Source organism: Bubalus bubalis, chromosome 24 (genome assembly GCF_019923935.1).
Source record: "Bubalus bubalis isolate 160015118507 breed Murrah chromosome 24, NDDB_SH_1, whole genome shotgun sequence".
NCBI lineage: Eukaryota > Metazoa > Chordata > Mammalia > Artiodactyla > Bovidae > Bubalus > Bubalus bubalis.
Window position 1 is genome coordinate 28,198,760 of NC_059180.1, and position 17,356 is coordinate 28,216,115.

General features: G+C 48.0%; 1 protein-coding gene across 1 annotated transcript in view; it reads right to left on the reverse strand.

Annotated features, from left to right (window-relative positions):
• Positions 1 to 5,630: 5,630 nt before the first annotated feature.
• BMERB1 (bMERB domain containing 1) overlaps positions 5,631 to 17,356 on the reverse strand; it is a 144,434-nt gene continuing 132,708 nt past the window's right edge. The window contains exons 4-6 of the mRNA XM_006050080.4: positions 11,166 to 11,280; positions 9,782 to 9,864; positions 5,631 to 7,236 (exon numbers count right to left, since the gene is read on the reverse strand). Coding sequence (XP_006050142.1) covers positions 7,124 to 7,236; positions 9,782 to 9,864; positions 11,166 to 11,280 — 311 coding nt within the window. The 3' untranslated portion in view covers positions 5,631 to 7,123. The remainder of the gene's footprint in view (positions 7,237 to 9,781; positions 9,865 to 11,165; positions 11,281 to 17,356) is intronic.

The following is a 17,356-nucleotide window of genomic DNA, read 5'->3' on the forward strand; positions in this document are numbered from 1 at the left end:
TCGTTAATCTGTCTGTGGCCAGTCTCATTGACAGGGTCCCCATTGCAGAACCTAAAATGGTTAAAGGAATGGGACTTCCCTGATGGTTCATTGGTTTGGACTCCACAGTCCAATGCAGGGGCCATGGGTTCGATCCCTGGCTGGAAAATGAGAAACTGCATGGCTCGTGGCACAGTCAAAAGATTAGACAGATAGATGGTAGACGGACAGATGAAAGATAGAGAAATAGAAGATTAAAGGTAGATACTTCTCTCCCCTATGTAACCAAATGGTTGCATTTCAGCAAGAGGGGTCAGTGACGAGAGTGACAGAAGCCAGATGAGAATAGTTTGAGGAGGGAGCTGGAGATGAGTGTTAGGTAGTTAGAATAGGAAACAGGAGTCCAAAATGGATAAAAGACAAGGAAGGGAAAAACCTGTGAAAATAGAACAAAGGAAGGTCCGAGGACCGGAGTGAGGACTTCAGGTAGAACAAACAGCACTCCTGGCTCGCCCAATTTACATACGGCAGGCCCGGGGCGAGAGGGTGGGGGGAAACATATAAAAAGAGGAGCCAAAGGGCTCTCTCTCTCTCTTTCTCCAGCGTGCTCCTCCACTCGCTTCTCTTCTCTTCACGTCTTGGGGTTGGCATGCCCTCACACTTCGAGGATGGATTCTCCTGCTATTATCTAAATAAAATAGAGCTGTAACACTGATCTGTCTAAGAGCTATAACACGATTTGTCCCAGACCCAAGGACTGTGACACACCAAGGGCTTTAATGTCCGTCGCTCTAAATCTTTGTTGTGACGAGACAGAGCCGAGGAGCATACACTTGCCCGACATGAGGAAAGTGGAGACAGCAAGATGATGGACAGCTCTCAACAAGTCAGGGCTGTGAAGTGTATAAAAATGTGTGAACTGCCAGGAAAGATGGAATAGAGGGTTTTTTGTTTGTTAACGGGAGAGATTTGCTTAAATGCTGACGGGGAGAGAAATGATGATTGAGACTACAAAAGGGGATGAGGGAATGAATGGCCATCCTGCCATTAACTGCTCATGGCACCTAGGACCACTTCCTCATCTACAGAGCAGAAGTAATAACGAAAGCAGATAGGGTAGGGGCTCCTTGGAGAAAGAGAACCAGGCATGGCTTCCTTGACATAGGAGAGCTCATTCTGGCTTAAGCCATTTTGTGATCTAAGCCTGGCCACAATGCTTGCCCATGAAGAGCTCCCAGGAATTAATGCTCTTAAGGGGACAAAAGAAGATAGGAACAGAGAAAAGGCAGTCAAACAATGGTGCAGTGATAAAGCAGAATCCTAGTTCCTCGTCAAGGGATGTGCATAATCTGATATGGTCCCTGAGTTCTGCAGGAGCTAAGGCCCCCCACCGAGGAGGAGGATGGAATTTTGAGGTTGATTATAACTTCAGATTTCAGTCAGCTAAGGCTTGGACTCTGTTGACCTTGGCCACAATTCTATGGTGAATTCTTCTCTCCTAAAACCCCTTCATAAATATGCATGTACCCTTAGCTTAAAACCTCCCCAGTTTTGCTGCTGGGAAGGCACTGCTTTGGGAAATATCCCCAGTGTTCTGTGTTGTTCAGTCAATAAGTTGTGTCTGATTCTTTGCGACCCCATGGACTTCAGCACACCAGGCTTACCTGTCCTTCACCGTCTCCAGGAGTTCGCTCAAATTCATGTCAGTTGAGTTGGTGATGCCATCCAACCATCTCGTCCTCTGTCACCCCTTCTCCTCCTGCCAGTATCAGGGTCTTTTCCAATGAGTCGGCTTTTCACATCAGGTGGTCAAACTATTGGAGCTTCTGCTTCAGCATCAGTCCTTCCAGTGAATATTCAGGGTGAATTTCACTTAGGATTGACTAGTTTGATCTCCTTGTGATCCAAGGGATTCTCAGCAGTCTTCTCCAGCATCACAATTTGAAAGCATCAGTTCTTCAGCACTCAGCCTTCTTGAAGATCCAATTCTCACATTTGCACATAACTGCTGGAAAAAACAAAACCATATCTTTGACTGTATAGACTTTTGTTGGCAAAGGGATGTCTTCACTTTTTAATACACTGTCTAGGTTTGTAATAGCTTTTCTTCCAAGGAGAAAGCATTTTTTTATTTCATGGCTATAGTCACCATCAGCAGTGGTTTTGCAGCCCAAGAAAATAAAATCTGTCACTGTTTCCCCTTCTATTTGCAACGATATATGGTACTGGATGCTGTGATCTTAATTTTTTGAATGCTGAGTTTTAAGCCAGCTTTTCCACTCTCTTCTTTCACCCTCATCAAGAGGCTCTTAAGTTCCTCTTCACTTTCTGCCATTAAAGTGGTGTCATCTGCATATCTGAGTCGTTGATATTTCTCCTGGCCATTTTGGTTCCAGCTTGTGATTCATCCAGCCCAGCATTTAACATGATGTACTCTGCACAGGAGTTAAATAAGCAGGGTGACAGTATACAGCCTTGACATACTCCTTTCCCAATTCTGAACCAGTCTGTTGCTCCATGCCAGTTCTAACTGTTGCTAAGTCTTGTCCTGCATACAGGTTTCTCAGGAGACAGATAAGGTGGTCTGGTATTCCCATCTCTTTAAGAATTTTCCACAGTTTGTTGTGATCCACAGAAAAGTTTTAGCATAGTCAATGAAGCAGATGTTTTTCTGGAATTCTCTTGCCTTTTCTATGATCCAGTGGATGTTGGCAATTTGATCTCTGGTTCATCTCCCTTTTCTAAATCCAGCTTGTACATCTGGAAGTTCTTGGTTCAGGTACTGCTGAAGCCTAGCTTGAAGGAGTTTGAGCATTACCTTGTTAGCAGGTGAAATGAGCACAATTGTATGGTAGTTTGACCATTCTTTGGCATCGCCTTTCTTTGGGATTGGAATGAAAAATGACCTTTTCCAGTCCTGTGGCCACTGCTGAGTTTTCCAAATTCACTAACATACTGAGTGCAGCACTTTAACAGCATCTCCTTATTTGTTGCAAATAATAAATCTTTCTTTCTGATCTTTGGCTTGGTTGTGTCTACTGACTCAACACCCAGCAAGAAGAGAACCCAGTTTTCAGATACAGTTAAGTCACCTGCATACAAAAGATCAAGTTGCGAACTTTCAAAGATGTGAATGTGGAGCCTACTAATGAAGACCTGATGGAATTGGAGGCCCAGAGAAAGGACAAAGAGAGACAAGAGGAAAAGGAAGTAACTGAAGAACCAAAGAGATTTATGATGCAGAAAATGGCAAGGTTTTCTTTATTTGTGGTACAGGACCCAAACGCAGAATGATAGTCAATTTTATTAGTTGGGTACCTAGGTTTACTTTGTTGGACTACAAAAAATTGGACTTATGAGCACACTCTAGGAACTGAACATATTCATATGTACCAATGAAGTACATATGAAGACTTACTGTGCCAATAATAGGATCTGTCTCATGGTGTTGATGTGAAAGGCAAGTGAGAAAGTGTGCATACATGCTCAGTGCACAGCGACAGACTTTCAGTAATTGTGTCTCCAGCTATTATTGTCCCCTTCCCCAACTGACCCCCAAAAGGAGTGAGTCTGGGGTATGGGACCCTGAGACCTGCAAGTTTTCCCAGCTTTGCAGGCAGCCCTGGGGATCTGGGAGCATATCGAACAATTACTTTCTTCTGCTCTTCTGTGAAAACCTCAATAAATGATGCGGGTTTTTGTTTTGTTTTGTTTTGCTTAAAAAAATCAATAGCAATGACAGGAACATAAGTTAGATGTACCCCAGAGCTCAGCGGGTGTACCAGAAGCAGGATTTTTATGAGGGTTTCGATCTTTTTTAGCTTGTTGGAGCGGTGAGTGACTGCTGTCTAATTGGTCTGAGGTCAGGCCTTCCAGACACACATTTTCTACCAGGAAGGGAGAGAGGTAGATTCTTTTCAGCCTGAGTGTTTATTGAAAGAATGGGGAGCACCTGTGTAGTGGGTTAAATAGTGTCCCCCTGAAACCAAGCAGGACCCTGTGCACCTCCTGGGCATGGAAGCCTTTCTGTCCCATTTCTTGTTTATAGGAAATAGATTCCAGCTTCCATGACCTTCCCTGAGTTCCAAAGGGCAGACTGGAACTGTTGCTAACCAGAGAAGGGAGGGGACGCAGAGACAAGACAAGACCAGCCCTGAAACAATAATACAGCCTTGGGGGCAGGGTCCTGGTTCTGGGGTACACAAGGGGTACACCTAACAGTATCTTTGAGCTCTTTACAGAACTAAAACTCCTCCAAAATGGAAGATGTTAGCATTCTTCATTCCAGAGAAGACCATCTGAGGCCAGGTTAAAGGAACCAGAGAAGCTCATCAAGAGATTACCTGAGATTAAGAGTGTAGGCCCTGCACACACCCTAATCAGCAGCCCTGCCCATGAATCAGAGCTATAAAACACAATTTTTGAGGGCAGAATCCCACTGTGTCCCCCTTTGCCTGGCAAAGCAGTAAAGCTATTCTTTTCTAGTGCACCCAAAACTCTGCTCTGAAATTTGATTCAACACCACTGCCCAGAGGCTGAGTTTTCAGCATCACCCCTGCCCCAAATTCATGGCCACTTGCCATCTCAGAATCTGAACTTATTTGGGAACAGGGTCTTACGAGAAGTTGCTAAGGTAAGGATTGTGATGCGATCATCCCAGACTTAGTGTCATACAGGCATACGGTTGAGCTGTCCACTCTCTGTGCATCTCTAATGTAACTGCGCATGCTCAGTCACTCAGTCGTATCCAACTCTATGCAACCCCATGGACTGCAGCCTGCCATGCTCCTCTGTCCATAGGATTCTCCAGGCAAGAATACTGGAGTGGGTTGCCATGCCCTCCTCCAGCGGATCTTCCCTACCCAAGGATCGAACCTGGGTCTCTTACATCTCCTGCATTGGCAGGTAGGTTCTTTATCACTAGCACTACCTGGGAGGGTCCCTAAATCCAATGACTGGTGTCCTCACAAGAAGAGAGGTCCAGAGACACAGACAGAGAGGGACTATAGAAGAGGTAGAGATTGAAGTGATAAAGTCAAGGATTACCAGGGGCCACCAGGAGCTGGAAGAGGCAAGGAAGCATTCTTCCCAAGACCTTCAGAGAGAGCACAGTCCTGAGGACACTGGCTTCTGGCCTCCAGAACTGTGAGACTATAAATTTCTGTTGTTTAAACCCCGCTGGTTGAGGGAATACATTATGGCAACCCTAGGAAGACTGGCTTCGTGCTTGGTCTAGGGCAGTGTCCCCTGAGGCCAGGTGATGGTACTGGCAGCAACCTGAGGGAGCCTCTTCATCTTCAGAATAGACAGGAAGTGGTGAGCAGGCTGAAGCTTGGACTGAAGCAGAAGCACATCAGTAACATAGTGGGAGGGCCTGGAAGCATGCTCCCAGCCAGGAGGGGCCATCGTACTCCAAGATATTTTGTGTCAATTCCAAAGCTGCTGTGACTAGAGAGACCTTCACTTTTTTTTCTTTTTTTGATTTACAAATATTTTGAAAAAATGTGACCCATGTAATGTGAATCTTACTTCTAGGAGTCTGTGCTAAGAAAAAATCAGAAATTCAGATGAAGTTTCACCCAACACCCCACCCCCTTCTCCACCCCTCAGGATGTTTATCCTGACATTACTTATAAAACTGAAAAACTAGAAACAGCTTAAAAGTTTAATATGGAGGGTCTGGTTAGATAAATTACAGTATATCCACAGATGGATTACTAAGCAGCCATTGTAAATATTTATGAAGTGTTTAATGTTTACAAAGAGCTTTTAATGACGTGGCAGAATGATAGTGATCCTATGATAGGTGGGAAAAAAAAAGTTATAGAACGGTACAACAGAATGCCAATCATGAAAAAAAAATGCATAAAAAAAGACAGAGAAGACATATGCCAAAATGTCAGAGTAAGTGGAGAAATATTGGGAGTTTAAAAAAACAAACAAAAACCTTTTTTATACTTTTGGTACTTTGTAAATGATTAACTAACTATGTACATGGGTTACTTCTATAGTCAAGAATAAAGTAAAAACTTTAAAAATGCTGCGTACGTGGTTTCCAGTTTTATTTTCTCCAATGGATGATTGCACATCAGCGAATCTTGAGTTACGCTAACTACTTAGGCCGGTCACGACACACACACGTACAGAGAGGTCACATGGGCTGTGCCGGGCTGGCTGTAGCAAAAGTACATCAAGTTACACAGGTGGAATTTTTCAGGCTGGTTAAAATACACCACCGAATGATTGGACACAGTTGGGTCAGGCCACCTCTCCCGCCTGCCGCTGATGTTTGCAGAGGTCTGTGTGTTAGGCCGGTGAGTGGCGCCCTGCCGGCACACCATCCAGCCGGCGGGCCCCGGAGGTGGAGAGTAAGTACGTCTGCTCTGGGTCTGTTCTCATCTTCCCTGGCCTCGGGTTGGAGCTCCCAGCTCTCTGCTACCTCTTCCAAGCACTGGGTGCACTCCAGCCGGGGGAGGGGATCCCCACGCACCTGGAACAGATGTTGCAAAGGAAGAACCGAGAGCGGACAGACACAGTCCTGATGTGAGCCGCGCCCAGACACCGGAGGGGAGGAAGCGGGAGACGTGACGACGACCACACACAAGCTCAGTCTTTCCAGATGGGCCCTCTGTGTCTCCACAGACACGTGGGCTACGTGGAGCCCTCCAGGGCCCAAACCCCTGGGAGAGGAAAGAACGGGGGGACGGGACCGTCTGGGGCGGCCTGACAGCAGAGCTAGGAGAGCAGCTAGGGGAAGCGTCCAGCATGGCTCTGGACTGCTGAAAAGTCACACCTGTACACACCTGGGGATCATGCCCCTCTCCCAGTTCATTCGCACGGTGGGTGAGACACAGCTAGCTAGAAGTGGAGATAATACTTTTTTCAAGGGAGGACCTTTCCTGGTGGTTGGATAAACAGGGAGACAGACTCCTGGGTTCGGCATGCTCTGGGGAGGGCCATGCGACGGTGAGGGACTCCCTATTGCTACACTCTGTACAGGGCGGCTGGGCCCTTGGCGGCGGTCACGGGCTTGCCTTCAATCCCTTCTGCCTTGGAGAGCTCTTGGGCCCCGGTGAAATGGGGGCTCTGAAGACAAGAGGGTGGGAGGGGGTCCCCGTGGCCCCGGGGGCACCCCGCGTGGGGGCTACATGATGCTGCACTGGGCGGCCCCGCAGCAATCCTTGATGAGCGCCAGCCCCGTCTTGGCCACCGTGGGCTTGCTAGGTGGGGGGTCTGCTTTCTTCTCTGCTCGGGAGCCTGCAGCAAGGTAGGAGAGCAGGGAGCAGGGCGGGGAAACAGGAGAGAGGCAGAGGTGAGGTGAGGAGAGCCCTGACCATCTGCAGCCCCAGGTCCCCCCCAACCCCGGCCAGGCCCCGCCCCAAGGCCACACAGGTCAAGTCTGGGGAGCTGACATGCGTTTTATATGGCCCTGCTGACCGTTCCCACCTCCCTGGAGGTCCAGCGGCTTTCAGGCCTTGGCTTCTAACTACAGCTTTTAGCCCTTCTCCTGTTCTGTTCTCCTCACCGTTGTTATCTGCCAAGCTCAGCACCGGGTCTGTCATCCAAGAAGTATTTGACTGAGAAATAAGAAGTCACTTCAACCAGAGGGCTACCTTTCAGTTCTGGAAAATGCTCACTCATTATCACTTCAGATACCCTCGCCTCTCATTCTCCATTCTTGTTCCTTCTGGAATGCCTCTTAGATGTCCGTTTAACACTATTACTCTTACTATTCCATGTTTCATAACTTCCCTTTCACATTTCCCATCTGTTTGTCTCTTGGCGCTGAATTCCGGGGTAATTTTCTCAGCTCTGTCTTCCAATTATATGAATCCTCCCTTCAGCTGTGTCTTTGTGTTTAATCCATTGAGTTTCACTTCAGTGACAATAGTTTCTTTTTTTTTTTTTTTGCCACGCAGCTTGTGGAATTTTAGTTCTGCAGTCAGTGACTGAAGCTGGGCCCTTGGCAGTGACAACACAAAGTCCTAACCCCTGGACCATCGGGGAATTCCTCAGACAGTAATTTTTTAGAAGGCTAATTCTTTGCTAATTTACCTCTTCTTTTTTTTCATAGCATCTTACTATTTCATTTTGAGTATTATTCCTTCTTTTATCTCTATAGTCATTGTAAACACACTTATTATCTCTTAGATACTCTCTTATTTCTGGTTCATGGGAGGACAGACATTCTCTTTTGTTGCATCTACGGACTCCTTTCATGGTGTTTCCATTCTTCATGGGTTTTAAATTTTTTATTGAGAGAGCATCAGCATGGGAGTTGTTTTTAATCTGTGGGCTGTGTTATGGGAGCTGAGGGGTCTCTGTTGAGCAACTTTACATTTGCTTTGCTGGGGTTCCAGAGATTCCACTGGTTTTAGATTAGTTTTAATTTTTCAGCTTGGGATTCCAGCCCACATGGATGATGTATATTTGGACCCAACACTTGCATGTGGTACAGGCTTGGTGTTTTGAATTCTGGCTGGAATTCTTTTTTCTATCCATAATCTTACACAGAAGACAAGTTTCCTTGCTTGTTTCCTTTTCCACACTGTTAGGTAGAGTTTTTCTAATTTGCCTTTCATGGAAGAGAGAGTCTACTGAAGATGCTGGATTTAGGCAAAAACCATGTGCCTCGTGACTTTAGGGGCCTGCAGAAGGACCAGGGCCCTTCTCTTTCTTTATTCCTTGACACAGTACCAATGTGTTTTCATGGAATATTATCAATGGATAGTTAGGGAAAAACTGGGTTTGTGGCTTCAGCTGGTAGTGGCAGCTTCAGGGTTTTGTCTTCCTAACAAGACTGTCCATCGCTCTTCCTCTGATAACAGTTCATGCCCCTGTGGCTACAGGGGCAGAAAATCACAACTTCCCAGCCCCTTCGATGGGCCTAGCAGGTGGGAACGTGATCCAAGAAAGGCTGGTCAGAATCTTACGCATTTAGATAGCAGTTATTGCCTTGCTTCTCTGCTAAGTTATGGTCCTGGATTTCTGGCCCCACAAAGGCCTGTGTAGGAGGAGGAAGTGAAGTTAAGATGACAAGAGGTGCCAAGTGGACAACCAGAAGGAAAGCAAAGGTGTCTAGTCCCTGGAGCCCTGGCTCCCACTGCTCTTTTTCCAGCAAATCACCTTTTATTGCTAGGGCCAGTTTGAATTGGGCACCCATTTCTTATTACTCAAAGTGGCCTCACTGGGCCAATAAGGAGAAGGCAGTTCCTATCCAGCAGGACTGGTTATCACTTTAATATGCTCGTGGGTATTGGAAGCCTACAAACAGTGGTCAAGGGCACAGCATTTCCCAAACTTATTTCACCCAGAACCCTTTTTGCTTTGAGTATCTTGTGAGGCTGGTATTGTGAGAAGCAAACTTCTGCCTTTGTTCCTCCAGCGATTCCAACTCCAACAGAGGCCAGAGCTCCCTGAGCCTTAGTTCCCACCTTCTTGCCTCAGTGGCCACTCAACTCCTTCTATGAACTGTACCAAATCATATGAGCAAGGACTAGCTCCCAGCACTAGCTACACAGTTTGCAGGACTCAGTGCAAAATGAAAAGGTGGGGCCTCTTGTTGGAAAATTCTTAAGACTTCCAAGACAGCAATAGCAGGACATGCAAGCAAGCACAGTGCCCTTCTAGGAGTCGGGCCCTGGGCTTCCTCACCCGTGAAGCTGGCCCTGCCTGCTGCCATCCTGTGCTCAAGTTTGACCTCTAGAAAGCATTTTTGTTGTGTCCCCTTGGCTTCCAGACCTCATTTAAAATTTCCTTTTCTCTCAGATGCGGGAGGAGAAGGAATAGTGTATGCACTCACTGGCTGAAGATTTGGTTACTTTGTCTAGAGGTTTTAACTTGATTCTCAGAAAATCGGCCATTTCCTTATCTTCTTCTTGCTCCCTGTGAAGACAGATATGTAAAGACAGGAAAGAACAGTAAGCCAGGAGAGCATCAAGGAACTGATAAAATGAGGCAAGAGTGTGGGATCATGTATCAGACTTTAGGGATGGTGCATGTAAGTTGCTGTGTGTTATATGTGGGTGGTGCATATATGCTGATGTGTACTGTGTGTGACTGGTGCACGTGTTATGTGTGGATGGTAATGTATGTTACATGTGGGTGGAACACATGTGTGATGTTTTGTGTGTGGGTGGTGGGCACATGTTGTTATGTGGGTACAGTGGTGGGTGTGTGTTGTTTGATGAATCTACTCTGAAGCAGAAACACATATCAGTGATGGAGTAAATGCCCACGCCCGCTGGTGTGAGACCCTAAGGTAGAGGCAGGGGCGTTAGAGGACCCAGCCTCCCTACCAGAGATTTAGTGAGCGGGGCAATTCCTCTCCTGATCCTGCACCTTTAAGTTACCCTAGACAAAGTATGTGGCAGGTCTCAGAAAGCCGCCTCAGCTCTCCCAAGGGTCACCAGAAGCAAAGCCAATGGTCCGAGCCTGGCTGAGCTGGGAAAAGTGCATCCTAGCAGCCTTGGAGGACTCAGGAGGTCACAGAGAATTAAAGGGAAGTTGTCTTCTGGTTTGGAAGAGGCCCGTTGAGCCTCTGCCCTGTGGACTCTCAAGATTTTGCTCCAGCACAAAAAAATTCAAGAATCAACATTGGCATTTATCGTGCCCTCTGGTCCCCTGCAGAGACTTCAGGAGCACTGCGGCTCCAGGGCCCATGGTTGACCAGATCAACGGGGCAGGGGCATCTACAAATGGGAGACCCTGAAGACTAGGGAGGGGCATCAGAGGCCCCCAGGAGACAAGAAGGGAGAGAACAGAGCTGGGAAGTGTGGAGGGTGGGTGAGGAAGCAAGTTAGGACAGAGGGTAGAGTTTCTGTAGAAAAGAATAGAAGTTTCTGGAAAAGGTGCCTTGACGAGTTGGGAGAAAGCTCAGTAAAAAGAAGGTGTAGGAAGCTCTTCCATGTGCTCTGTGATGTAATTCCTCCCTGGTCACCTTCTCAGATGACATTCACTTAAGATCCACAGGCAAAACTTTTTGAAGCTGGATTTAAATTTCTCTTGAATAGGCCGTGGGGCCTCGGGCCAGAAGGATTCATCTGGATCTAGTGTTTGGGAAGCATTTGGCCAGGACACACCCGTTGCAATGCTGTGAGTCTGGGAGCAGATGACGGGCTTTGGAAGGAAGCTGAGCTGCATGCTAACAGCCCCAGCCCTGCCCAGGGGACACACTCCCCACTTACCTTAACCGCTCAACCTCGGCATCGTCCACCAGGAAGTCTCTCTTCTGCACCAGTTTGTGGATCTTCTGGATGAGCTCATCTTCTCTCTGCTTCTGCAACTTAGTTTTTTCTTTTTCTGGGAAGAAGAACACATTAGCAGAGACAGGTTGAGTGTAACTGAGTCCGAGGGGCCAGGGTTGGAATCCTGGCTCGACCATTTAACTTGCTGGATGAACCTGGAAAGGCAAGTGGATTGGTTCAAGCTTGTTTCCTCCTCTGTAAAATACACAGTAGGGCTTGAATGCAAGAGTGCGGGGATCTTAGTAAACGACTTGGCACAGAGCTGGCCCGTGGTGGATGCTTGCTAAATGATATTGATGCTGCAACAGGGTCCTGAAGAAGGCTGAGGGGAGAAGGGCACAGGCGGGGTGCAGGAGATGACTACTCTGGAGTGAGGCTTACCCAACCCATCAGACGAAAAGCACCCATGCTTTCCCAACCTGTTCTAAATACCAAGGGCTAGAGCTTCATAGCAGAGACAAAACAACGAGGGCTGGACATGAAGACTAAGACAACCAGGAGGGCAGAAACTTAACCCTGCATTGGCTTCCTCTGCTCAGACCCCTTCAGAAGATAAAACTCATGGGGCAGCTTGTCCCTCTGCCAGTTCAAACTGTCACTGACTATTTCCTCTAGACCTGGAGGCAGAACCAGAGACAAGGAGAATATAATATTTAGGTTAGAGAGAAAATCAGTTTCTTTCACTAATCAGAGGGGAGCAAGGAATTGGGATCTAGCAGCCCCTGTGTTTCTGCTCATCGCTGTGCTGACGACGGTAGTGGGTCCCGAAGTCTGATTCTGCAAATCACTCGTCAGCATCATAGAGCCTCCTTGCCCTCTGCAGATGGATTAACCACAGCGCCCTTGGACTCAAGGAGTGATGTCACTGTCCTTTCCAAGTTACCAGCAGCAGCCTTCCAATACTCCCCTGTCCTCTGCCAGGGCCCAGATCTTACACCAGCATCATGTGGCTATGACTAGAGTCCCCAGGAACTCACAAACCTCCCTCCTCAAGCTGTTCATCCCCACTATCTCTTGCCAGTTCAGGCATCTCCCAGTCTCCCCAGACACTCAGATGCAGCCCTCTGCTCAGGGCCCTCAGCCCGTCCATAAACTCACAGGAGAGGCCACCTACTCAAAGGGGTCTTTCTCAGCTTGCAAACCAGTTACTGACCCAGGTCTCCATACCACCAGCCAGCACTGTTCACCTGCTTGTGTGTATGACGTACGCTTCTGGCCAGCATCTCTCACCTGCCCCCAGGTACGACCTACCTGCCTTAAGCCCCAACTACCTACCTGCAGGCTCCACCCACCTACCTGCAGGCATCACCCATTTACCTGCTGGTATCACTCACCTGCCTGCAAGCATCACCCATCTGCTTCCAGGCACCACTCACCTATCTACTGGTACTTTTGTGCCAGTCACCTATCCACTACTACTTTTGTTTCCCCGCATCACCCACCTACTTGCCAACTTTATCCCCTGTTGGCATCACACATCTGATTCCTAGTTCCATGGGCTTGCCGATGTGACCCTCCAACTCGCTTCTCATCTCCTCCAGCACACCTCCTTAGCCCAGGCCACCATCATCTCTCCCTGGACCATGCCGTGGCCTCCTAACTGTAGACTAAGGTGGTCAGTAGACCTTATCACAACTGGGAGACCTCGCCATAGGATCACAATCCTGGCCTGATGCCCCAGCTCCTCCTCTTCTTAGCTGTGTGACTCTAGGCACATTCCTCAACCTCTCTGAGCATCCAGTCTCTGGACAGAGACGGTCATAAAGTTGTTGCAAGTTTTAAGAGAGGCTCACTGCCTGGTACACAGTTAGGGTTCATGAACAGTCAGCTACTATTATCACAGGCTCTTATTTTACATTATCACTTTTGCTTTCATGATTAAAGGCTCTCTAGATTACACATTTACCAAACCAGGTACAAAAGAAATAGACACTGAGAGAAAAGCAAGTGTCATGGCATAAGAAGCAGGCAAAAGTAAGTGCTTAATAAATGGCAACAATTATCATTGTATTTGTATTACCGTGTATTATATTTTCATTTAATCTGGGTTTCTCAACCTTGGCACTACTGGCATTTGAGGCTGGACCATTCTCTGTCATGGGGGCTTCTGGAGCACTGTAGAATGTTGAGCAGCACCCCTGACCTCTGCCCACTAGACGCCAGGAGCAGCCCCCTCTCCTAGTGGTGACCACCAACTGGGTCTCCTGACAAGACCAATGTCCTCTGCGGGGCAAATCACCCTGGTTGATGGTTGAGAATTACTAGTTGAATTCTTTCCAACAACTCTATTCTTTTTTTTTTTTTTTTTTGAGACACTATTTTTATGTCCAAGAGGAGGGTACCATGGCCTCTACAGCCAAGTCTAAGCATCCCCAGCCCAGAGGGGCTGGTGGTGGCAGGGGAGGTGGGTGAGATGTCTTAGCTTGTCCCTGAGAAGCCCTGAGGGTGTGGAGGGCCCCAGGTGTTCTCTCTCATCATGCGTGTGTGAAGTCACTTCAGTCGTGTCCGGCTCTTTGCGACCCTGTGGACTGTAGCCCGCCAGGCTCCTCTGTCCATAGGATTCTCCAGGCAAGAATACTGGAGTGGGATGCTATTTCCTTCTTCAGGGGATCTTCCCAACCCAGGAATCGAACTCAAGTCTCTTAGGTCTCCTGCATTGGCAGGCGGGTTCTTTACCACTAGCGCCACCTGCCTGGTAGCTCAGACAGCAAAGAATCTGCCTGAAATGCAGTTTGATCTCTGGGTCCAGAGATTCCCTGGGGGAGGAAATGGTAACCCACTCCAGTATTCTTGCCTGGAGAATCCCTTGGACCGAGGAACCGGGCGGGCTACAGTCCATGGGGTCACAAAGAGTCAGATGTGATTGAGTGACTTTGTCTCATCATAGTCTGCTGAATTGTTTTCTGACCCTGGCAGGAGAAGCATGATTTTCTTGGCCTTTCAGTCCTCTCTTTACTTATTATTTTTCTTGCTGTATTGCTGGGAGCATTGGGTTGTTTCCTCCTAAACCCACCTAAGTCCATCTAGAAACCTGGCACTGCTGCAGGGAATACGCAGAAATGCTCTCAACAACAAGTCAGAGGACACAGTGGGGAGAGGTGAACAGCAAGGCAGGAGAGGAAAGGGAACTTTAATATCTGCATTTCTTCAGGGAAGTGATTGGGAAGATGCGGTTTCCTAGGAGAATCAGTGGGGGTCGGGGGGGAAGACCTGGGCTCTGTTGCTAAGTGACCCATTGACCTTCTGTGTTTCTCTGCAGGACCGCCGATGGCATTTTAAGCAGAACACATCCTTCAGCGGGGACTGTCCCCTCCATGCCGGTTTAGCATTCCTGGTTTCTGCCCATTGAGTGTCAGTACTGATCTCATGTTTATTTAACCTTTTTTTGAGTGAATTTTGGTATTCTAAATATTGCATGAAAATATGATTGCTGAATTTCTCATGTTTCAGCTGAGCGCCTTTTTCTTCTCACCCTAATCCCAGTCCTAGTCAGTGATACAGTCTAGGTATTATGTCCACCAAAGACTCCCAACTTCCACCCACTTCCCACCCACGCTCCAGAGGCTGCCATGGCCCCCGGTGAAGCCCCTCTGGCCTGGGGAGGCCTTGGCTGGCCACACCCTGGTGTCTCCTTTGCCCCAGTGCCACCCATGTGTCCTGCTGAGCTAAGAGTGGGCTCTGGGAATTCTTCCACTCAAGAGAGAGACATCAACCCATGCTGGGCCCATCACAGACCCCTGGGAAGCTGAAAATTGGGATATAGAGTCGGGCTCTTGGGTGGGAAAATCATGGAAGGGAGATGAAGTTGTAACCGAGCAGGGACCCTCTGGGGCCTTCTTGGGACAAACACCACCATCCCCCACCAATATCCTCTGCTTCAGCTCCTATCTGAAATCACCTAGATAATAGTATCTGATGCACATTTCCTGAATTGTTTTACAGAGGCTAACCCCTCCACCCCCACCACCAAATGGGACATGTTAACTACTTGATGGACATAAGCCCGTAGCCCCCAGGCCTTCTGAAGCCTAAAGATTGACAGTGTTAACCCCTGGGACACTGCCCAGTGACCTCACCATCACCCAATCAGAGAATTGTGCACGAGCCGATTACAGACCCTGGGATGCCCCTCCCTCACCTGGGCTTCAAGAATGCTTTGCTGAGACCCATCGAGGAGCTCTGGTATTCTGAGCACTAGCTGTCCTGGACGCCTGGCTTGTCCCTGCAATAAATGCTGCACTTTCCTTCCCCACCACCAGGTGGCAGCAGGCTGGCTTTACTGCACAGGGGCAAGTGGGACCCATGTGTGGTTTGCTAACAGTGGCCTTGCTTGGCTCATGTGCTAGAGGGAAGACATGGAACGAGCTCCAAAATGGACAGTGAGAGACAGCAGGGGCTAAAAATATTCCACGGCTTTCCTGATTCTGGTTCTGAACCCTTGTGAGGTTGGGCTGAGCTTTCTGCCTATATTAGGATAAATAGTACTCCTGTTGTTGTTCTGTCGCCCAGTCATATCTGATTCTTTGCAACCCCATGGACTGCAGCATGCCAGGCCTCTCCATCCCTCATCATCTCCCAAAGTTTGCCCACGTTCATGCCCATTGCATCAGTGATGCCGTCCAGCCGTCTCATCCTCTGAAGCCCTCTTCTCCTTGTGGCCACCCCTAATTTTATTTGGAAATACCTTACTTGGGAATAGGGTTTTTGTGGATATAATTAGTTAAGATGAGGTCATACTCATTCAGATGAGCCCTTAATCCAATAATTAGTGTTCTTATCAGAAGAGGAGATGGGGACTTTCCTGGTGGGCCAGTGGCTAAGACTCTGCCCTCCCAGTGCAAGGGGCCCAGGTTCTATCCCTGGTTGGGGAACTAGGTCCCACACGCCACCACAAAGATGGAAGGTCCTGCGTGCTACAACGAAGACCTGGTGCAGCCAAAATAAATATAATTTTTTTTTTTTTTAAAAGAGGAGATGACACAGAGATACACAAAAAGAGGAAGCCCATGACAGAGGCAGAGACTGGGATAAGGCAGCTACAAGCCAAGGAACGAGGATTGATGGGAACCATCAGAAGCTGGAAGACGCAAAGAGGGCTTCTCTTCTCCAGCCCCCAGCAGCAGGATCCTGGTCCTAAAGTTCTATTGTTTTGAAGTAACCAGGAAGGGTTAATTATGACTCCCTGCTGAATCTGTTCCTATCTCTTTAAATCTTGTTTGCCGCTTTTCTTATTATCAGCATACATAACGGCTTGCCTCAGGGAACCCTGCTGCCTCTGCCGAACTGTTAAACTGTAGATGGCAGAAAGAAAGAAATTAACACACCCCACCCTGCCTGAGGTTTGCCATTCTAGGAGATAGTTGCAGGAATTAAATGGTCTTTTTGTTTCCTCACCTCCCCCCATCTCTGATCCATAAAAGAACCTGACATCCAGGCCCCACATGATGGTTATTTTGAGACGCTAGCCTGCCATCTTCTCTGTCAGCCGGCTCCCAAATAAAGTCCCTTCCCTGTCTTAACACCTTGTCTCGGATTTACTGGCCTATCATGCGGCAAGTAGAGTGAACCTGGACTCCATGTCATCATAACAATCGATTTTAGAACATTTTAATTGCCTCAAGAAGAAGCCCCACAGCCAGACCTGTCACTTCCCCTTTACTTAAATTCTATTTATTTATTATCTTTATTTTGGGGGGCCATGCCACACAGCATGTGGGATCTCAGTTCTCTAACCAGAGATCAAACTCATGCTCCCTGCATTGGATGCCAGGAGTCTTAATCCCTGGACCACCAAGGAAGTCCCATCACCCCCTTTCAATGAGGGCTGGCTACTCACTGGTGTCCTCTCAGGGCCCGCACACTGCCTGGCACCTAGTGAAAGTGGTAGTCACTCAGCCACGTCCGACTCTGCAACCCCATGGACTGCAGCCTGCCAGGCTCCTCTGTCCATGGGATTCTCCAGGCAAGAGTACTGGAGTGGGGTGCCTTTCCCTTCTCCAGGGGATCTCGCACTTAGGCAGATTCTTTACCGTCTGAGCCACCAGGGAAGCCTCAGTAGTTGCTCATTAAAGCAACTAGTAGTTGCTCATTAAAGCAATGATGCCAGAAGATTCCATAATCATTGCACACAC